General features: G+C 36.2%; 1 protein-coding gene and 1 non-coding gene across 7 annotated transcripts in view; one reads left to right on the top strand and one right to left on the bottom strand.

The window, feature by feature from the left end:
• ARHGEF28 (Rho guanine nucleotide exchange factor 28) overlaps positions 1-24,036 on the top strand; it is a 272,376-nt gene that overhangs the window by 171,713 nt on the left and 76,627 nt on the right. For all 6 annotated transcript variants that reach the window (XM_023538177.1, XM_023538179.1, XM_023538175.1 and 3 more), the window contains 7 exons: positions 1,021-1,142; positions 4,816-5,096; positions 10,133-10,340; positions 12,785-12,896; positions 16,751-16,793; positions 20,145-20,268; positions 20,615-20,747. In XM_023538177.1, the coding sequence (XP_023393945.1) occupies positions 1,021-1,142; positions 4,816-5,096; positions 10,133-10,340; positions 12,785-12,896; positions 16,751-16,793; positions 20,145-20,268; positions 20,615-20,747 (1,023 nt within the window). The remainder of the gene's footprint in view (positions 1-1,020; positions 1,143-4,815; positions 5,097-10,132; positions 10,341-12,784; positions 12,897-16,750; positions 16,794-20,144; positions 20,269-20,614; positions 20,748-24,036) is intronic.
• Positions 14,566-14,684, bottom strand: LOC111747158. The gene has a single exon (XR_002783427.1). It is a non-coding gene; the product is annotated as a 5S ribosomal RNA (ribosomal RNA).

Raw genomic sequence — 24,036 nt, 5'->3', positions numbered from 1 at the left:
TCAGGGAAACTTAATAGACTATCAGTGAGGATGACATGTGCTGTGGATATTACTTTGAATCCACTCTATTAAAGTCATTTACAGATATTGATCATTTATTATTATAACACCCTTTGATTAGTATTAATAACCTTGTAGTTCACATTGGGCATGGTTAAAATAACTACTAAGAACGAAATATAATAATAGCGACAGTGTTTATCGAGCACTTAGTAAGTACTTAGGCGTGTGTTAAGTACTTTACATGTCTGAACTTGTTTAATCCTCATAACCACACAATAAGGAAAGTGTAATAATAATCCACTTTTGCAGATGAAGAAACTCTGCAAGGGTGTCTGGAGATTAGTTTATCCAAAGTCCCAAGAATGAAGCGTTCTGATTAAACTATGTTTTATTGCTTTCAATTCTATGTTACCTACAAATACAGTAACATCTCAACTCTCTGGGACTCAACTTTGAGAAACCTATCTATTTGGAACAAAGCCGAGAAGATGGAAGCAACCAAAAACACTTTTGTAATTCAGATAGAAGCAGAGCTCTGTACGAGAGTATGCAAGTTCAGCAGGCACAACAGAGCCAGAACTGCTAGACCGTGTACTATCTCGGGTCCTTTAGTAGAGGGTCCGGAGCCTGAACATGTCAATGGGACTTGAGGATCACAGCACAATCACTGATACTTCCAAGTGAAATGTTTCATAAATGAATTTTAGTGTAGTCTGTTAGAAATTGAAAGGAGAAATCTAATTGATTTTACAAAAATCTGTCAGGATTGGAAAAATAGTGTTTGAAATGGGCACAACTTATTTAGAATGAGTTATTCTTTATGAAGGTTTTAGATAACTGAGGAGGTTTGGATGTATAAAATACATGCATGTAGATCTTAAGTGAAAAAAGCAAAATGTCATCTTAAAAAAATGAAATCTTAATTTTTTTTTTCTTATGGTTTGATTAAGAAGGTAAAGGTTGACTGCAGAATAAATTCCTTCTACTTTATTCATCCTGTTTTCATTTTTCCTCCAGATCGCTCCTTTGATGTCCAAAAAAAATCCAAGTATCCCCCTACATTCCATGCTGCAGGCCGGCTTTCCGATATGTTGAACGGTGGTGATGAAGTCTATGCTAACTGCATGGTGATAGATCAGGTAAGGTGTGACTGATGTCACAAGGTAAATCTGCCCTCTTCCCAACCCCGAGAATGTGAGAAATAAATTAAGCATTATTGTGGTCCTCTGAAAATTTTAGCCTAAGTGCAACTCCAGTGATGCTTCAGTGGAGTCTCATCATAGAAGCATTTAACTGAGGTCCTTCCTTCAGAACATAGCACACCTTACCCTACCAAGGCGCACCGTAAGGGCAAAGTCTTATGACACTGCCAAATGAGAAGAGCGTGAGCTCTCCAATGCTGCGAAAATAGGAAATGACAGTTGAGAGGCAAATTTTTTCTCTATAGCTTTCAAAAAACAATGTGTATATGATCTGATTTAGTAGTATTTGTATTCAAATCCAGCAAGAGCTGGATGAGCAAGAGCTTGATGCCAGCTCCATATGATGCTGTCACATAAATTACTTATTTAATCTTTACAACATACCTGGCGACATGTAATAAGGTTGTAGAGCTTTAATATTAAAATAGAATGGTGTCATGTTACAGGGAAGCTGGAACCCTTTAGAATTCCCTGCCCTTTGCCTGATAGAGATTTGTGAGTTAAATCTTCTAAAGGTTGGTGATTTGAATGTACATCTACGTATAGATTTATCCTATCTTTCATTCTTTTCTCTAGCTCAGTGACCCTAACTTTTAATATTTATAAATATTAAAATATAGTTATAGATCTGAAGATTTCTGTGTGTCCTAATTTATGGGAGATTTAAGGGATTTTCAAGGGTAATTCTGACAACACACAATTTCTGTCTTATCCACTGACTTTAAAAAAGCTAGTCTCCGTATAAATGCACCATATATATACTCATAGAGCAATAAGGCATTTTATCCTTTTTTGTTGTTGTTAGTATGCATATATTATACCCTATTACTTACAGATGGTTTCTGCGGTATAAACTTTTTTCTGTCTAGTAGATCTCAATTTTAGCCCTTCAGTCGAATCTCTGCCTTTTCTTTTTGTGTTATAAAACATTGTTATATCAGATGCATAGTATAAATGCATAGGTTGGGATGATGTTCAAAATGACAGAGGACCGAAGCATTTTTGGTATAGTGGTTAGCATAGCTGCCTTCCAAAATGACAGAGGAACCAATAAATCAGAATGGACAGTAGGCTATAAATAATTGGTATAGTTTTTGGTATAAAGCAGCTGAATTTGAGCCCTAGTTATGAAGTCTAGGATGAGGCACAGAGTTCAGGACAAAGTGAGAGTTCTGGGGACCTTCTTTGAAAATACAGGGAAATTGGACTTGATATGCTCTAGCACATTCTGATTTTAATGGTTTTATTCTGTTGCCATATTTTCTCAGCACTTAAATGAAATACTTCTTGAGTTCTAGTCCTTTTAGTTCTGAGCCTCAGTGAATACTATAATATTTTCATTTACCTCAAATAGCTAAAATTGTACACGACTCAGTATTATGAGAGGAAAATTTTGTCTTTATATGTTCTAAGATACATTAAAAATACAAAATTTCACAAACTAAAGATAAAGTTAGGATATAATTTCTATTTGAGAACATTTTCAGTGAGAAAAGTATTGCTTTAATAATGTGAAGCCTACATTTAAGGAAAACTTAAACAGGCTAATTGATAAACTGAAATATAGCAGAGAATTCCTGAATACGTGTAATAAAAACGGAAATAAAACTAAAAACCTGGAATCAAGTCACAAAGTTCACTATATTGGTGTAGTATAGGTATTCTATCATTTCTTTTATTGTCCCTAGGTCCATTTGAATAGTAAGAACAACATAAGGAGTCCAAATTCTGCATATTTAAAATAATTTCTAGCAATATCTGGAAAGAATCTTATGTAATTTCCTTCATCTCTTTCAACCTAGCACAGAAACCTTAAAAGATTGCTTGCTTGTTTGTGATGCTCTTTCTCATGATTTCTCAAGGTTATGAGATGGTGAGGAAAGTCACACAATAAAACTACTTTGGAAATTACTCTGTCATATAAACTACTTTGAGAAAACAACAGCAGCAGCATTGTATTTGGACATCTTTTCAAACCTACATAATTCAGTACAAAGAATCCCTGTTACACGCTTCATCAAAACTCCCCGAATGTTAATATTTTACTTTAATATTCTCTGAGTATATGTTTGTGCGTGTGTGAATGTGAATGCTTAAAATATGTGTATAAATATATATTTTTTTAACTATTTGAGAGTAAATTAAAAATATGGTGCCCCTCTACCCCTCAATCTTTCATGGTGTATTTTCCTAAAAACATGATCGTTCTCTAACACAGGCACATATAGTTACAAAATCAGGAAATTGTCATTGATATAGTACTATTACCTGTCTATAGACTTTATACAATATTAGCCAATTGTCTCAATAAAGTTCTTTGTAGCAAAAGAAAATTCAATTACACATGTTGCATGTAGTTGTCATGTCTCTTTAGTTTCCTTTAATCTGGGGACAGTTCCTTAGTCTTTGTCTTTTATGAGACTGATAACTTTGGAGGGTACACACTAGGTTTTCTGTTGTTGTAAGCATGTCCTTCAGTTTAGGTTTGCTTGTCATTTCCTCATGATTAGACTCACGTTAGTGTGGTTGGCAGGAATATCACAGAAGTGATGTTGTACTCTCAGTGCACTGTATCAAGAGGCACATGACATTAATTTATGCCATTACTGGTGATGGTATCTTTGATCTACCAAGTTTTTTTTTTTTTTCCAGTAAAATTACTATTAAAAAATTAAGTATGTTGTGGGAGATAGTTTGAGTCATTGTCAATATCCTGTTACTCATTTGATTTACACCCACGGTTTGAGTATTCCTTGATTGTTTTTGCCTTAGTAAATTCTTATGATAGTTGATTTAGGACCCTAAATTTTCCCCTTTGGCTTTATGTCTCCTTTACCATCCTATATGTAAATGGTGTCATTCTCTTTCTTTTCACCATCTTCTCCCCCAGAAGTGATGTCTAGATGACCACCAGATCAGATCACCTGTACTTTTAAGCCCCAAAGCAAGCACTTTGATCAGCCGGGACCCTTTTCACACATGTAGGCTGGACTTTTTTCTTGTGATGATTTTTAGATCAGTCTTAGGCCCTTCACTAACCCCTCTTTTCTCTCTGCCATGCAGAATTTTCCAGACTGCCATTACTCTCTGCAAAGGCTTATGGCAGGAGTATGATAGGTTACTTGCTGAGATTTGGTGTTTATTTTATTTATTTACAGGTAATTTGAAGTTGGGGGCATTTTCTGTCTTCTAGTTATGCTAAGTCCATGCATCTCATGTAGTTTTATTCCTACTTTTTTTGGTAGTGTTTTTTGGGGCACTCAAATTTATGTGACTGTCACTATCTTGATTATCCAGATTCCTATAAATAAAGCTGTCTTTTAAATAAAGCTGTCTACTTTTTAGTTTTTTTCCTCCTCATTTTGAGTCAGTGGTTCATAAAATGTTTAAAACACTCAATTGTTCTTCATTTTGTGAATTATGGGATAGCAGCCAAATGAACAAAAGCATACCATGAAAGAATTCTCTGCTTACATAAAACAAAACAAAAATAAGAACAAACAAAACAAAAAAGACAAAGTAGAAGGTTTTTAAATTGAGAAAATTTTATTCTTAGCTAAGCCAATCTGTCTTACTTTTGCTCAGAAAATGTTTTTCTTCTGACCACCAGGTTGGTGATTTGGATATTAGCTATATAAATATAGAGGGAATCACTACGAACACCTGCCACGAATCCATAGGTTCCACTCTGGGACCTCAGAGCTGCAAGTACATCCTTCCTACCGACACCAGCCCTGGCATGTACCCACTAAGTGAGAACAAGGAAGCGACATCAAATGCTGAAGCCCAGCAGTCCTTTGCATCACCACCTAGTTCATGTGCTTCCAATCTGAATCTTTCCCTTGGTCTTCGTGGACTTGAAAAGGAGCAAAGTCACCTAAAGGATAGAAGGTAAGGTATTCTATTCTAGAGGAACAATGTAGAAAATCAGACAACTTTGTAGCTGAACTTGGAAAATTCTATTTTCTATTGTCTTTACCACTTCTATCTCTACATTAAAAGCTGCCCCCTTTTAGGTTTCTATAGTCCTTGATTTGAAAGTAAGACAGTTAGGAAAACTGACAACATGCTTTACATTTACTACATAGGCAAAAATGAAAAAGTTTAGCAATACCATGTTTTGGTGAAAATGCATACAATAGAAACTCCTATTATAGTTGATAGGCATGAAAATTACATAACTTTTTGATATGCATTTTATGACCCAGAAGTATGACCCAGGAGACATAATATTTATGACACATGAATATTTATAGTGCAGCAAATAACCAAAATGGGGAATAGATAGATAAATTACAATACAATTATACAACAGAATACTATACAGTAGTGAAAATGAACTAACTACATCTACATACATAATATACATCACAAAAACATGCAGTTGAACAAAAAAGTAAGACGCAAAATATTTAGTTAGGTTTCATTTTTATAAAATGCAAAATTAAACACAATCAAACAATTTATTATTATAGGGCAGCTACATGTCTGTTTAAGCTATAAAACAAAACCCCAAGGCAATGAAGAAAAAAAATCCCAAATTCAAGATAGTCATTACATCTAGTGGGAAATGTAGGGGATGGGAATGGAAAGGAATAAAAAAGGGTTTCAATAGTATAGCCAATGTTCACATTTCAAGTTGGGTGGGATCATGGGTGTTCGTTCCATTTTTATGCTCTGTAACTTACCTTGCATATATTTTCTTATATATACAAGAATATTATTAAAATAATAGTTTTATTGTATATGATATGACAGTATATATTTATGTGTGTACATGCATGTATGTGTGTTTGTATCTTAGTATCTGTTTCTTATCCACTCAGCCTGTCATCTATTTTCTTTAGGAAATATGCCAATTGCCACTAATTTCATTTTATTCTGCTGTTCACTTTGCTTAGGTAATAGCTTATTTTTCCTCCATGCCCTAGACCTCTGATTATATGCTCATTTTCACACATAAAATCATGAATCAAAATGAATGTAGAACACACATATATGAATCAAAATGAATGTAGAACACACATAGAGTATGTATAATTATCTAGGAATGAACATCCACATAGGTGAATGAGTATTTGGCAGAGATTTAGTTGATCAGAAAGGGGAGAAAGGGAGGGAAAGCAGCAATCTCTAGGTGCCAGGTACTGTGCTGTACTTTGTACTGATATACAACCACTTGAGGTTGTAACACTTTATAACAGGTATTGGTACCAGGGGTATTTATGATACATAAATAATGAAAGATTTTCTTTATATTTGTATTTTGTGAATTATGGGTCTAAAGATACTGAGTGGTCATGGTCTAAAGATACTGAGTGGTCATAAATAGAATTGATGGGGCACTTTGGACTCTCCACATTACCTGCTTGGGAAAAGAGGCTCCCAGTCAAGGTGAGAGTCTACACAGTTCTGCAAAAATGATTTAGCTGTGTGTTATTAGTACATTCTGGTAGGATCTTTGTGGTCTGTCCAGTTTGTGACCCACGTCTGAAGAAGTGAATAAGTTTTTTTACAGCAGGGGTCACTGACTCCTGGACTGCAGACTGGTACTGGGCCATGGCCTGTTAGGAACCGGGCTGCACAGCAGGAGGTGAGCGGCAGGTGAGCAAGCGAAGCTTCATCTGTATTTGCAGCTGCTCCCCAGCACTAGCATCACCACCTCAGCTCCACCCCAGATCATCTGGCATTAGATTCTCATAGGAGCACCGGTCTTTGGTGCCAAAAAGGTTGGGGACTACTGCTTTACAAGAACTACTGTAGGAACAGAAGGAGGAAAAGGCACAAATGGGCTCTGTGCTTTGCTTATACAAACATTCTCAGGCACTCTAAATTACACTTTCTGATCAATCATGGTCTTGCTCTGGGATGTTGAAACATCTTACTGCTGCAGCTATTTTAGAATATAAGAAAAACTATCCAGTTTGAGTAAAGGTAATTAAAAGCCTCTGTAAAAATGTCACACCTGGTTGAGGGATTGGACAAGGAGAGGAAGATATCCTAAGAGAAAAACGCCAACTGGTTCCGCGGGCCAACTTTATCTCCTATAAATTCTGTCCCCTCTGAAAAATGTAGAAATTAGGAGAAAGAATGTGTGATCCCCAGAAAGTCCCACTTTGACCCTGCATGGCCGTGGGACCCTCCCTTCAGAGGGTTTTGTGGTGGGAGTGTGTGACACAAGATATAATGAACTCAAAGTGAAATGCGCCGAGTTCATTAGTAAGTGAATTAATAGGCTGAGAGACTAGAAGTTCTAATGAAGAATCAATTTCAGGGCACACAATAAAAACTGAATTAACACAGGAGCAAGGCTGACTGGGACCTAAGTCCTAAGTTTTCTAAGGTTTAAAACAATATTTTGGTGAAAGTAAAATAGTATGCACAGTAAGTAACTATTATACTATCTAAACTTAATAACTATTCTAAGAAGCTACAAGGGGAAAATAAGCAATGCAACATTTATTTTAAAAAACTATACAACAAAAAATTCGGTGATAGAAGACAGGTGTTCTGTTCTAAATTACATCTTTAAAACCGTTTTTTGTTTGTTTGTTTTTCCATAGTAAGAAATGCTTGTCACACTGTGAACCATCCCCTCTCCTGACCATACACATGAAATTTAAGTGTTTTATGAAATAACATGTGGAATGTATTCTGACATTTTCTGCTCTATACTGTTTTAAAAGAAAAGTCTGGTCATAACCTACTGAATTGATTTTCTGTCCCACTAATGGGATTTTAGAACATGGTATTGTAAAATAAACCTAGAGGTAAACCTAAAGAATATTGTCTATAACATCGAATATCTTAGGTTAATAGCGTAACAAAGAAAAACCACAGCCCAATTTTGAATTAGAAAAAGAAATGTTTTAAAGTATAATATGCAAAATAAAATAATACTCATTGATACTTCCAGGGTGTATTCATAGTGATGGAGAAATGCTGTATATAACTGGACAGGCTTGTGTTAAAATAGGATATTGTTACAGGCGACCAACCATTTGAACTAATTTTTGAACTAATTTTCATTAGTACAGAGATCACAAGTTGAAAGACAAATGCAGAGGCACAGGACTTCCACAAACCTTTGACCAACTATCCCACCCCTAGATTGCTTCTACCCCCAGATAACCATTGAATCAAGGACTTTAATCATTGAATTAGCACCTTAAAATATCTGTAACTACATTACTGTAATGTTCAAAGTACCAACATTTACTAGAAGGGTTTTCTTAACACTAAGCTTTAGTTTTTCATGAGATAATTTTATGTACTCCAACAGATTTGGGTGTAAAATTAAACTAAAGTGTGAAGTCCACCTCCAATTTTTCCTTTCCTTCTCAATGCCAAAGTGAAGGCTCTCAGTGAGTCTTCAAGGAAAACACCCCGCTTTGGAAACTTCAGTGGTGCCAGCCGTGGCCTTCACTTATTGCTGGGTTCGCTGGTACCAAGGAGGGTTAGCGACTAATCTTAGTGTTTGGATTAGAGACGTATGTAGTACCAAATGTCATGTAATTTATTACATTGATATTCGGTGGCTTTTAAATAGCCTATTTTTTTTTTAAAGAAAAATAACCCAAGCAGGTTTTTCAGAGTTTTGTAATCAAGATGGTTTCATTATATTGTTATTAAAAATTTAATCCCAGAACTGTAACAACCAAAAAAAAAAAAAACTTTTAAAAAATACACTGTTCCTTTTGTTTGTTTGTTGTTTTTTGTTTTATAAAAGGACAACAACATGGTGGGTACCAGAGGGGAAGGGGTATAGGGGGGAGGATGAAGAGGGTAAAGGGGGTCAAAAATATGGTGACAGAAGGAGACTAGACTTTGGGTGGTAAATGGAGTATACAGATGTCGTATTATAAATTGTACACCTGAAATTTATGTAATATTATTAACCAATGGTATCCAGATAAATTTATCTTTTTTTAGAGACAAAAGGAAAGTTCATTAGAAAGGGGGTAACACTCCACAGACGGAATGTGGTCTCCTCTCAGAGGCAGAGAGTGAGAGGGACAGTGAGAGGGACGGTTAGACAGACAGAGTAAAGAACACTGAGAGAAAGAAAGTGAGAGAGACCGTAAGTACATTTAATTAAAAAAAATGCACCATGCAATTAACATGGCTGTGAAAGCCGTTGGCCTCAAAGTTTGAGTGGTTTAAAATGTAAATGTTATGGAACCAGCCAGGAATGTGGAAGGTCAAATTCTTTCCTTTCAGTTTCATGGTTATCAAAGTTAAAGAAAAGCATTAGTAGATGAACATAAGTACTACCCATTTCTGAGGTGGATTTTTCATGGGAATAATTTTTTTTAAAATTTCTACCTATAATAATCTAATATGACAAATTTGAGACCTAACTTGATTCATGTCTGACCTATGACTTGACACTCGCTGGACTTGTGTCTGACCTCTGAGTTGACAACAACTCTGGGGTGAAACCTCTGCTCATCATTCTTTCCCTATGCCTCTGCCCTCCTGAGCTTTCCAGCCCAGGGACAATACAGAGAATGCTACACTGCATATTTTCACTGCAGATCCTCCCAGAACACCCCTTTCCCCAACAGCCCAGTGACTCTATTTTGTCTATATTTTTAATATTTTAAGGGTAGCTATTTAGGGCTTGTAATAATTACATTTACAAAACAGCAATAGGATAACACTAACTTGAACCAGCTTTCGTTTCTTAGAGCACTGGAAATGGTTTTTGCAAAGTAGAAATTTTTACTTGGGGAAACAGAATTTCGTTGAAAAACAGAATATTTGGGAGAAAAAACAACAAAAACTTCTTAAATATAAATTTAATTATATTTAGAAATTAAATGAGGACCCATTGTACCTCACACCAATAAGATAATTTGAATTCAGAGAAATAGAAACAATGACTCTGCTTTCTTGATCATTTACTTGTTCATTTTGTGCTTTAGTTCTAGTCTTGATGTCTTGGATGCTGACAGTGAAGGCGAAGGGCCTTCAGAGCAGCCCCACGCTTGTCACACACCAGTGTCTCAGAGTTCCTCAAGATCTGGGATTCCTAGTGGGGACGAATTGGACTCTTTTGAGACCAACACTGAACCAGATTTTAACATCTCCAGGACTGAGTCACTTTCTTTATCAAGTAACCCGCAGTCAAAGGTATTCTTGTTGGTATTCTATCTGGGTTATTCTAAGCTTGGAAAATGTGTTGTCTAAATCTAATTCATTTCTGAAAAAGGTTTTATTCACATGCATAATTTTTTTGAGACCCATGAGCTACCTGATTCGTTTTAATTTTTCTCATTTTAATTTGTATATTCCTTACTTACAAGAGCTGATTTGTTTTCATTAATTCACATGTAATTTTTCATAGACTTGGAAAATTTTTTTATTTTACACAGTAATTTCTACCATCATCTCTTAAGCAAAGGGAGAAAACTGGTAGTATTAAGTGGATTTAAGTGATCAAACTTATTTTGCTCACATAAAACTTTTCTTGGCCCAGGTGACGAGGTAAGATATTACTAAGACAGAGGTGATGTTGAGTATTCCTGGCCGCATGCACTAATCTGGAACACCATAAACTTTATCAGTTTTCCACAGGAGACAGAATTTTTCTCATTGGCACTTTCGCATTGGGGTTTCACTTTGTTATAGTTGTTTCTTTTTAAAAATTAAATTCCTCCAATCTTGCAGAGAAAGCCCTTTTGTGTTCGGACATATGTTTTCTTCCATTTTGATTTGTATTATTGTCCACTTGTCTCGTTTTAAATTGAGTTTACTAAGGTAAAATAATGTGTGCTATGCCCAAACAGCTCTTACTGTGACACATGGATGTTATGATACTGCTTTATTTTTGTAGTATGCTCTACAATATACAAGACATTTTTTATGTATGTACAAAATATAACTATCATAAGTTGCCTAGGATGTAAGTGATACTTTTAATTTTCGAGTAGATGAGGTTCCGCAGAGGCGCGATGTCTTGCCCTGTTTACCCAAGCTCGGTGATAGTCAGAGCTCAGATCCAGGTCTCTGACCACAGATCCTCGCTCCTTCCCCCTCAGCTCTGAGGCCAGTAGAACTGTCATAATCTTCTGAACCTGAAGGTCATATGATATTTCTGGATAACAAGAAATGGATATGGTTGTTAATATAGACCCTCCTTCGTTTTGCATTTTGAATGGAATCATGAAGCACTCATCATTACTTGGAATGAAAAGTAATTCAATCTTTGTGAAACAGTTTCACGTTGTTCACTTTTAAGAAGAATCTGTCGTTTAAAATGTATCTAGCCTTGCCTCTAATTACCCTGTGTAACTTTTTACCAGGGGTTTCTGGATAATTTTCAAGTCCCATTATTATGCAAAATGATTACCATATATGACTTAAATGCAGAGGGTGGCATTTGATGAGGGCCTTTTGTGGCCAGCTCACTGTTAGGGTTATAGGATGGCTTGGGATGGCCTTTCTGACATCCAGGCCCAGAGGGTCCTCCCTAAAAAGACAGTCAGGGTAGCCACAGCCCAAGACTGTTTGCAGCAGGGTTAGGCATCTGTTTTCAACTTTCCTCCAGGCTCTTTAAACTGATGAATTTAGGGAAACCATGTGTTTTCACTTAGGGAGAACAGAAGGGAGACCAGTGCTTGTGAAGGACAGTTGCTGATGGCTTAATTTTAGTAATAAATTTTGCATTACTTTATTTTAGCCCTAGCTTTAAGTGGTATCTTACAAATGGTGGATGGGATCAATTCTAAGGCCACGAGGCCATTATTGGATTGGAGTTGGGCACCGTAAATGGCTTTAGTGGTGTTCTGTTGCATATTCATTTAAATTTTCTAGAACAAGTAAGAAAACTATGTTTTAATTATTTTGCATCTGCCATTTTCACATATGTTGCTAACATTACAACAGAAATTGTATGTAATCGAGAAAACAGGAACAAAAATGACAGGTCATTTAAAAGAAATGAAGATGCATAATAAATCAGTGATATTCAAATATAATCCCAGGAAGTACTGGATGGAAGTTCTATTAAAAGATGAGTACAGCCTAGGAAGATTTGTGTATTGACCTGATGATTCTTCCCTAGAGGCTGCAGCTAACATTGTAAACTTAAATAGCTGTTTGGAAGTTTTTAAAACTCTTGTCATTGTAAGTGGCTATCCCTCTACCTCCTAATCATCATCAAGTATGGAGGTATTAGTTAATATAGAATTTTGCCCAAATGCTACATTATAAAGTAAAAATAACGGAAAACTTAGACGAGAAAAAGTCAAACTCATCTTTAAATATACTAGAGGAAAAGTCATTTGACTTAATTTTACACTTTTAACCAACTTGTTTGGAATGTCATTTTTGTATCCTAAAGTATATGTAAGAACTGTTCCCAAAACTGAAGTTTACTAAAGCACTGAAAGACAATAAAATTTAAAAGTTTAAAATTTGAAAGTTGTGAAAGGCAAACAGAAACAATAAGATTACATCAGAAATGTTCAGGTTGAATATTTTTACAAAGATGCTGATTTAGTAACATTTATGGTGAACATATACTTTCAAGTCTTGTGTGGCATTTTTAAAAACTTTATTATGGTCTCTTTTAGGAATCATTGCTTTCTGGAGTCCGCTCACGTTCTTATTCCTGCTCATCACCCAAAATCTCTTTAGGAAAAACTCGGTTGGTGCGTGATTTTACAGTGTGCAATTCAAGTGAAGGTGAGCATTATTTACCATTTGGTTTTGAAAGTATTCTATTTCAGAGCAGATTTTCAGTTAGTAAAATTACATAAAATATACAAGAACGGCAGGTGGGGATTTTCAATTTTATTTTCACAATTGATTTTTCTAAGCTTAGCAAAATCCTTTACTCATTGGATATCAGACAAGTTAAAGATTTGATTTTGATGAAATTATAAATTTGTACACACCTTTTTGTTACTTTATTCTTTGAATAAAATGTTTTCTTCAAGGATAGTATAAACTAGAATTTATTCTAGTTCATTATTGTGAGGGCTTTAGAGAATTTTATATAAGTAAAATATATAACTTACTTTTGCCCTATATATAAGTTGCTGAAATAATCTAATTCTTTGGAGGCAAACCACCACGAAATAGATTTTCTTTCTTTCTTTATGAAAGAACTTTAGAGAGTCAAAATAAGAGAACATATTTGAAACATGAGTAAATATATCCCAGCATTTTTGTGCCAGTGCAAGCAATCTGAAATGTAACTTTTATACATTAAAGTTTTAATCAAAATATAGTATGCCTATAGAATGGAGTATAAATTATAAGCATATAGCTTGATGGATTTTTAAAAGTAAATTTAGATCAATAAATAGGACAATTATGAGCAACTTAGAGCTGACCTTGTAGCCCCTCTCAGCCACCACTTCATTTTCGACTTTACTTTTAAATGTAATTTTTTATACTTTCTATATATAATATATTATGTAATAATTACATTTAAAGGCATATTTGGAAATATTCATGTTAATCTGTAATACATAGCATTACGTAATAAATTACATAATAAATTTTTATCAATGATTATATAATTTTTTTTTTGGTCTATTCTCCTTGACTCTTAAAAGATGCAAAAAACAAGAGATGTGCTTAAGGAATATAGTTTTCCCAGTGTAGAATATTCAAAATAGAATTATTCTACTTCTTCTTTTTTCTTTCCTTTTTAAAAATTCTTGCTTTATTACATTGTTATTATTTTGCATTTTTATGCTATGTGGAACAATACTGAAAGTATAGTCTCCGTGCTTGGTGCTGCCATCTTAAAACAGCGACTTATATACGAGAGGTGTTCAATAAATATTTATTAAATGAATATAGTAGACAAGATACATAAAATACAAAATGCTACTAGGCATTTTTTTTTTTTTTTTCATTTATCTTTTTGCGAAGCCTTTTTGGAGAGGAGAAAGTAAGACCACTGATATATGTCAGTTCTAATTTTTGGAATGGAAAGATGGAGAAAAGGACTAAGAGAAAGAGGATACGATTACCTTTTAGAAGACAGGAAAAGAAAATGGATTAAATTTGCCCTGGATTTTATTTTTTTTTAATATCACGAATATTTCTAGAATCTTCAGGTATCCCTAACCTTAGTTTAGGTTGAGATTCCTTTTAATGGCACCTTTTTACTGATAGTCCTAGGTAGCAAATTAACTTTATACTGTAACTATTGGGAAAATAGTTTTAAGTCTTCTGTGAAGTGTGCAAAATGGTGGCCTTGCCTTTATATCTGTAGTATCTCTGTTTGTTTGTTTGTTTGTTTGTTTGTTTGTTTATTTATGCACGGCAACCCTTGGTCGATCTCACAGATTGCAAGAACCTTGTCAGCTTACAATCCTTTCTTTTAAAAAAATTTTTATGCCTACAGCACCTGGTCTTCCTAGGTGGTCTCCCATCCAAGTACTAACCAGGCCTGACCCTGCTTAGCTTCCAAGATCAGATGGGATTGGGCTTATTCAGGGTAGCGTGGCCGTAGACATCTCTGATTTTTTTTAAGTCAGACAGTTATGAAGTTTGAAACAGATAACTGAGAGGAACTGCTTGTCTATAAGGAAAAAGAGCCCTTACTTTTGAACTCTTTAATGAATCAGGAAAGATATCTTTGCCTAACATATAATCCTTAAGCCTTTGCATTTGAATTAGAAAGAATCAAAAGCTGACAGTAATTCCTTTGGTTTTTCTGTGAACAAAAGCTTATCTTGTGATAGTATATTTAAAACCAGGGCTATTTAAATGAAGTTTGATACTCTCCAGAAGGTAAGAATTCCAAACAAGCAATTTAGGTTGAGGCTACGCACTAAATGTACACAGGTTTTAACAGATATTACTGTGTGGTTGCAAATGTTTGGATTGATACCATTTAGGTCAGTCAAAACTGTAGGACTATGAAGAATAAATTAACTCTTAAGAATGAATAATTTTAACTGTGTGTGACCAAAGCACAGATGTGAAACCTTGACTACTTCAAAGAGGTATTCTAATGTTTCATTGTTTAATTTGCTTAAACTAATCAGAGGTAAATTGACATCTGTGGTGTTAGAAATCTTCTATCTATGAGTTTTAAATAGTCCTAAGCATTTTCTCAATTTGAATACACCCCAAATCTCCTTTTGCCCCAGTGGAAAACTCCCATATATGAGCTATAACATAGGTGAACAAAGAGACGATGGTCTTTCTGTCCTTTTTATTCTTATTTGTGTTCTCTCTTTCTTGTCTTCTCCAAAAGGTTACTTATTATCATGTCTTATGCTTTTTTTTTGAACCAGGAGTGCAATGGTGGCACCTTTATTACTTAATGCTAATATACATAAAACAAAGTCCAACCCTATGCATAATTCCCTTTGGTACGTTGTGAGTCTAGATAGAAAGGAACATTGTCAAATATTGAGATGATAATTATTACCTCCCCAAGATGTACAGAAGTGTTCTACATTTAAAAATCTGAGGAATGAAGTGAATGTACTTTTGAATATCTGTGCACTGATGGATGGAATACTATTAAACATTGTCCAGTTTCCTGATTTTAGTTCTGTTATCTTATTAGCTAGATTATTTTGGACAAGTGGCTTATTCTCTTGGCACCTCAAACTATTTACAGTAAGGATACTGATATCTGCCCAAGACTTAATTTGCGGAACATTTAACAACAGTAAAATAAAGCCTTCAAATTTTTCAAAGTAGATTTTCTTTTGCCTATAAGATAATATTAGGTTCAACATTGATATTTACTCATTTCAGGGGGTATCTGTTATTAGTTTTTCTCCTTACATATCTGGCCCATTTTCCTTTGCGTCTTCATTTTGCCTCTTCGCACTTCTGGATTGTAACAGTAAAGGATTTGTCCCTGCTCTGTAGATGGTGTGCTCCACAGTGGCCGTTCCATCCTTCAGTCTCTCTCACTGTCTAAATCAGTGTCTCTGCTCCATCCCTGTAGTAAGTACTCTAGTTCCTTCCGAAAACAAGATGGCGCTAAGCTGCTTGCATGAGCCTGCCCCTTACCCCCGATAAGTCCAATGGGAAAGGTGGTTTTCCCTTTCCTATGAGCAACAAAGCACATCTCTGGACTGGCCGCTGCTAGGATTTGATAAAGGCATTGCAGCTTTATTAAAATGGAGTCTTCCTTAGGCTGACCTTCAAATCTTTTCTTTTGGGCTTTGCTTAAAAAGCAGCTGAGATATTTATTGATTCTATATGTTTGGGAATTAGTGTTACAAATAAGGGATGAAGCTCTGGTGAGAAACATCCAAAAAAATAAAACTAATTTTCTGCACTCCTGAAAATGTTTGCTGCCCTTTGCTGATGCTAACTTAGTTCTTAAAATCATTACACGTTGCCATGTTATAGCCTCTTCTCCATTCTCTCCAAACTAGGGAAAGTAATGAAGATATCCAGAGCAATGCACTATTTATATAAAGTGACTTATTTTCTCATAACTGGTGGTGTATATAATGAAAACAATACGATTGAGTGTGTACATTTCAGATTAACACATGACTGCTAGTTTGTCTGCCTTAGTTTTCATTTTATTATTCTGTGTCTTGTAGAACAAAGAGCTTACAGCTTACCGGAGCCCCCAAGAGAAAAAAGGTATTTTAACTTTTGCAAATTTCCTGAGTGACTCTTTGATCCATCTTTGGAAAGTGTGCGCATCATTTTTGACATTTGTTTAATAGTTTGTGAGGTTTCTATGTAATGAGCCTGCCTGAATTCTTGGCTTCCTTTGTGATTTGTATCAGCATAGGTTGGCCAGCTGCTCCTTTCAGTCCCCAGATGTGCAGCCCTTAGGACTGAAGACAGAATATATTCTATTTTTGGGGTATTGTCAAAGCCAAACACTTCCAACATATAGGACTGAGGAGAGCAGAGTGCGGACTGCCTGGTTTTGAAAAGCATCAAGATAGGTTGGTCTGCCCTGACAAGAAGCATCACTATGGTAACAGGCCCCTGGGTGATCAGTTATAGAAAGTATAGAAAGCCTAAACAGTTCTACCGTCTGTCTGCATGGAGTGCTGCTTAGAAGTGTTAAGTTTGAAACAGAGTAAATGATGCAGAAAGTTCTTTAAGCATTATCAGTTTTCTGATTGATATGCAGATTTGAAAGATTTATGCCTAAGCTTTTTTTCTGTAGTAGGTAAAACTGTCACTGGAATAAAGTTTGGGTAACTGACTAGTGTGAGCAGGCAAGATTGTTGAGATCTGTTGGCCTTGAGTAACTAACAACTTGTGTGAAATAGCCCTGGGGTTATGACAGGAATATCAAAAAAGGCATAAATGTTTGGCTTTAAGAGACCATGTGAAAAAGGAAAATGGTTTTAATTTGGGGAATATTAACACTAAAACTCTGAAACCTTTTAATAAATAGATCAAGATGGACTATTTTGCTTTAAATCTTAGAATAAAAGTATCACTAAGAAAAGCCTCCTTTTATTCATTCATATATTTTTGAGACCAGAATAGAAATTTTGAAATGAGAAAGCCAGAGGAAGGCTAAGAATGCCTTTTAAGAATAGGATGATGATGAAGATGACGTCATGACAATGATGATAATAAATAGCAGGAGCAGCCATCGCTGACCATCGCTGGGTGTTTTTTTATGTGCCTTGCTCTGTTTTAAGCTGCTTACACTTATCAATCAACCTTCCATATTTGCTCAGAGGTTACGTTGCATTACCCATTCTTATAATAGGACAATGTGTCATGTCTATGATAATCACATTTCTACCAGGTTGGATGATTAATCCGAGTTTTTAATATTTAGTGTTTCAGTATTTTTTAATTTATATTGTCATGTCTCAGGTCTTATCAGCCTTTGAGATTACAGATTAAATGGTACGGTTTTATGTCATTTTGTAAAAGTATATAGGATACGTGGTAAATTTTGCTGCATGTATAGGTTTTAAATCAAAACTGAAACATTGTTCTTGATATAGTCTTCTGTAGCATGGAGAATTGGGAGTAGAGTTGAGTAAACAAAAATTAATTTTCTTTATTTGAAAGAGTTGTGCTCCTACTAGGAAGTAGGGGAGAGGACTTCTTGACCTCAAAAGGGGGTCAAGTATGTGGTGGCAGAAAGAAAGGTGAACACAGTGTAAATATATATATATGATTTACTGTTAAAGGGTACAGCTGAAATCTATTGGATTTCGTTAACCAATGTCACCATAAAAAATTAATAAATAAATAAATACATAAAAGTACATTATGTATCATTAAAAAAAAAAAAGAAAAAAAAATCCTCATTGACCTTACCATTCTTTAATTCTGAGGTATAGGTCTTCTCACCATACTACTGTTCTCTTAGACATTGGATGACACTTTGTGAGGTTACAAATGGTATGCCAGAAAAGATTCTTTATAAGCTGTCAAATGTATTTTTTTCTCCATTCCCAAAGCAAGCCTGTTAAGCAAATTAGGATGCTTAAGACACAAGAGGTATGGACATTTACAGAGTCTATTAACTAGTCAGTTCTCTAAGGAGGTGGCTGTGGTGGTAAAGGAAATAAGAAGCTCTGAGTTCCTTTCGGTAGGGAACATTCATTTCTATTCACCCTCTTTCCTTCTGACTTTTTCGACTGTTTTCTCTAAGTAGCAAACCCAGTTTCACTTGTTGGTACAGGATTCAAGAAGCAGGTCACTCGCTGCCCTGACTATGCCTTAGATCCGCATGACCAAGAGGCAGCTCTGAAGCCATTTATTTTTTCTAAATGCATTCTTAAGTTTAAACTCTCAATTATCTAGTATAGAGTTAAATAAAGTTTTGTTTAATATGTACCTAGGTAAGTACATATTATATTTAAGTGTGAGACGGTCCCTTAAAAACAGTTTAGTCTAAGCCTGTCATTGATCAAATGAGAAAAAAACTGAAGTCTTAGAAAGTGGTCCTTGAATTCATTTTCACAAAATGTAATCATATATATTTTGGTGCATATCAATAACATGGTTGTTTTTCAAAAGTATTTCCCAGAGATGAATGTGTTATCCACTAACGCTGACAAATGAGAAGTTGGGGGAGGAGTGGGTAGGAGAGACTTCGGCTATGAAATATTCATTTTGGAAATAGTCTACTGAAGTGTTATCTGGTTTTGACATGATATTTAGGTTGATCTTTAATGTATGCTCTTTCTGTAATAATATTAGAAGTATAAGACTATCAGAGAAAGTTCCAGGAGAAATATAAGCTTTCATAGCTGGGACTTGTTTTTCTCTAAAGAATAATGATAGGGATTAGAGGAAAACAAATGATGTTCACAGACTGGTGAAATTACCTCTAGCTTGCCTCTTATTTTTGGGCGAGTATCCATACCCTTCTCTCCTTTACAACCAAGAGAGTCTCAGATTGCAAATAGCCTCTTTGAATGGGAGAGACTTAACCAAGAGGTAGACAGTCTGTTTCTCAGGCTGTATTGACAAAGGAAATGTGCGTCTGCTGAGTATTATCTCTATGTTCCAAAAAGAAATAAAATCCAATTCCATATTGGCTTCTCTGTGCCTGAGGAAAATTCTATTAGCATAATAAATAGGGAGATGAATGTTTCAGAGTAAAATTACAAGTCTAAGATTTCCTTTACTTCTCTAATATTTTACTATGAAAAATTTTAAAGTATACAGAAAAGATGAAAACATTATGTACTAAATGCCTATGGCTACCACTTAGTTTTCATAATTGTTAACATTGTGAGACAGTTGCTTTATTTACCTGTCCATCTATAAGATATGTTTGTAGTAGTTTCTACCTTGATCTTTAGAATAACCATTAAACCTTGAAAAATATGTGTGTAAATATATGTGTATAAAAATATATGTATAGATAGATGTAAAATATGTGTATTAAAATGTATGTATATATGTGTGTACACACATGTACACATATACGAATATACGGTATTTTGCTCCCTCTTGGAGTCCCGCAAACCATGGTAACAGATTCTTTTTTTGTAGAATTCCAGAAGAAGAATGGGATAAATACATCATACCTGTCAAATCAGAGTCTGAAAAGTACAAAGTGAGCCGAACTTTCAGCTTCCTCATGAATAGGATGACGAGCCCTCGGAATAAATCTAAGGTAATTAAGGTTTTGTGCCTGTTATCTATAAAACATAGATGGCTCAGTTTCTCAGCGATTAGTATAGTTTCCACTTTCCCTTTAAAATCACTTACCTCAGATTTTATACACACATATTTGAAAACGTCTACATTTCTTATGGAGCATTGTCCAAGTCATTATCATACTAAGACAACTACATCCGGGTAATATTACACTTGGCATCATTGTCTTCCTGGATGTGCATTCCTTATATTCTGATAGAAAATGTAGAGACTTTGTTTGTATGACTTCTCTGGGAAGGTTGGCTCTCAGTATTTCTCTTTTCTCATTTTTCCACACTTTGCTGCTGCTGTGCTGTCTGAAGACAAAAAGCAAGGATGCCAAGGACAAAGAGAAACTGAGTCGACATCAGTTTGTTCCTGGAACATTCTCTGGGGTTTTACAGTGTTTGGTTTGTGATAAAACGCTCCTGGGGAAAGAGTCATTCCAGTGTTCCAGTAAGTTATCCGGGCTCGTGTGTGTTGCTTTGTGCTTTGCCTCCCCAGATAGTAAGACCCCTGAGAAGAGGGCCATTGATAAGCATAGTGTCACCTAGATTTTTCTTTTAATGCTACACATATGATTTAACAACTTACCAAGCAAGGACCTATGATGTTAGTCAGTACTTTCTGTCCACATTGATGGTCTCCCAGAACCCAGACTTGTACCTCACCTCCAACTTGACGTCTTCCCTTGGGTATCTAGACAACTTCTCAACTGTTACATGTCCAAAGCAGAACTCCGCCCTTCCCCTCTGGCCCTGTCTATGAGCTGACCGTCTTCATTCATGGCTTCTCCATCATTTTAGGCAGGTGCACGCTAAAAGGTTTGGAGTATTTCTGTATGCCCTTCTCTCTTCCTTCTTCTCCCTCCCCCCCTCCCCACCCCACCCACCTTTTCTCTTTCTCTCCTCTCTCTCCCCTCCACATCCAATTCTTCAGCTATCCTTTTGACTCTATCTCGAAAATATCTATGAAAGCCAGCCACTTCTCACCGCTGCCACTGTCAACACCCGAATCTAAAGCCAACACTTCAGTAGTTCCTAACTGGTTTCCCTGCACTTTTACCCCCTAAAAGTCTGTTCTCAAAACATAAGCCAGAGCGAGCTTGGTAAGGCATATATCCCTGTGTTCCAAATCCTCCAGTGGCTTCCTGTCATCCCGCAGAGTGAAAGCCAAACACCCCGCCCGAGGCTGCAAATTCCCTGCGTGCTGTCCTGTCGTCTTCTCCACTCCCCCTCGCTCCCTCTGCTCCAGTCGCGTGGGCATCTTTGCTATTCTTACAACATGTAGGCTTGCTCCTGCCCTCATGCCCGGGGCCTTCCCTGGCTGTTCCTTCCACCTGCAGTGCTTTCCCCTCAGATGGCTGTATGGACTGCCCCTCACTCACCTCCTTCAGGTCTGTTCAGGCAACACCTTCTTGGTCAGGCCTTTCCAGGCCATCCTATGCTTAGCTCATTCTTTCGCCCTCTCGTCCTTTCCCCACCCGCTATGACATTTAACACCATTAACTTATTACATGCTTTATATATTCGTTTTACTGTCTGTCTCCTTCACCAGCATATGAATTCTGTGAGGGTTGGATTTTTGTCTCTTGATTTTGTCCTCTGCTATATCCACAGTGCCTAGAACAACGTGCATAGTAAGGGCATAGTAAATATTCGTGGAGTGAAAGAATTCAGAGCAAAAGTATTCAGGCGCAGGCACGTGAATTACATTTTATGATATTTGTTGGTGGCCAGAATTAGGGGGCCGTTTGGGGATGGGATGGGAGCACTAAGGGAGGCGAAGAGCCGAGATGGTTTTATGTAAAGTTCCTCTTATGTTCCTAGAAGATAATTATATTAAAAATTGAAGTGTATTGGCAGTCGTACATCTGATGGAAATACGATCTGCTCATGGCATTAAAGGCAGGTCGCATTTGCTTCTCACAGTTGACACTGTCTCTAATAACGCCAGCTCTACGCATGCTTGAACTTTCCTTTCCTTAAAGACTTGCCTTCTTTCTTTTATGGGATTTGAAATAGCATCAAGCAGTTCAGATGTGATTTGATTGGCTAGGCTTTTAGAAATTTGCTGTAAGTATTGTTTATGAATTGTTTCTGGCTTGCCTACATGTCATCAGTCAATTTATATGTGTGATGGCATATGTTTCATAAGTTGTTGCTCCACCCTTGTTCATAAGGCCGGGTCCCTGTGGTTGTACCCACAGCCACATCCATGACCTTTCTCTCCCCTCATTTTAAGACAAATTCCCCAAGTTGGGTGATCCCCTCTCACCGCTCTAATGTCCACCTCTGCCACTTCTTCCTTAACCATCTGCATTTTGGCCTCTGTCCTCACTACTTAACAGAAGTCCTGATTTTGACGGAAACGTAGCATCACTTTTTAGTTGAGAGTCTTTGTTCATTATTCATTTAAGTAAATATTCCCTCTCCCATGGCACACTGCTCTTCTGTGTCAGCGCTTGAACTATCTCCTTTTTCCTACCCGAGTGCCCTCCAATCTCCGTTCTTTGACATTTGTTGTTTTCCCCTTTTTGTTTCTGAGTATGGTCATCCAATATTATGTTCTAAAATATTGTATTTAGACCCATTCTTCCCAGATTAATGCCTTTATCTCTTACTTTCTACTTCCACATTTCCAGTTGCCTAGAGAGGCTGAGCACCCATGTAATTCGTGGCCGCTTTTGAGAATATGGAAGAACTACAGGGATAATAAATGAAGACTGTCCTGGTCACACTGGCTCAGAGTAACCCTATTTGTAGGCATCACCACGCAAAGATTTCACGTCTCCCATACCAGTGTGGCTAAAACTGACCTAAAAATCTGCATACAAAAGGTCGTCCTCCCTGTTGTGTCATTGGTACAAGCTCAGGCCACGAGCACATTGACGCCTCTTCCCTTGGGTCCCCCGAGTCAGTGTGGTTGTTACTCACTGTGACCACTCTGGGGCGCTGTCATCCACCTTCTGGATTACTAAGAGTGGATTGTACTAGTTTCCCTCTCTAGGTATTTTCACTTAACAATTTATTCTGTATATATTCGACACATTTATCTTTGTAAACCCCTACTTTCATCAGCCCACATACACGTAAGGACTTCTCTTTCGTTTACTGGACTAAGCCCATGCTCTTCAGGTGTGTCGGGCTCCCTGTCTGCTCCCTCTGAGCAGTTCTATGTTATTTTCCACTTTGGCCCTGGTGCTATCAGATGTGTTTAGTCATCCCTTATTGTACATTTAAGATATTTCCGAGTTTTTCGAAACATGATGTCGCAATGAGAATTCTTTAGCGTATATCACTGTCCACATCTTTGATTACTGCCTTAGATTAAATTCTAAGTATGAATATACATTTGACTTCCTCTTTAACCCTCAATGTTTTAGAAGTTTTAAGATTTACAGTTTGGGGGGGGTAGGAGAATGTTAGAGTTTAAATTTCACTGTTACCATTAAATTTTTTACATTGGATAAGAGAATATGACATGCTCAATCTCTGCTGATTCGAGGAAATAATCTGGTTTCATTGGTGTATTTTTGTTTTTAATTGCAAAAGTTAATATTTCTAATCTTAAAAACATGAAACAAAACATGATGTAAATATTCGAAATCCTGGTGTCCATATATTTCTTTGTTAAAATCCGAGTTGCTGGTTTTTCACAAAAATTATATTTATATAAATTTTTTCTTAGAAATAGATTTCACTGTTTATATTTTGGTGTTATATTATCTAGTACCCTGAGGTTC

Source organism: Pteropus vampyrus, unplaced genomic scaffold, assembly GCF_000151845.1.
Source record: "Pteropus vampyrus isolate Shadow unplaced genomic scaffold, Pvam_2.0 Scaffold213, whole genome shotgun sequence".
NCBI lineage: Eukaryota > Metazoa > Chordata > Mammalia > Chiroptera > Pteropodidae > Pteropus > Pteropus vampyrus.
Note: the sequence above shows the minus strand (reverse complement) of the source record. Positions and strands in the feature narration are given on the sequence as shown.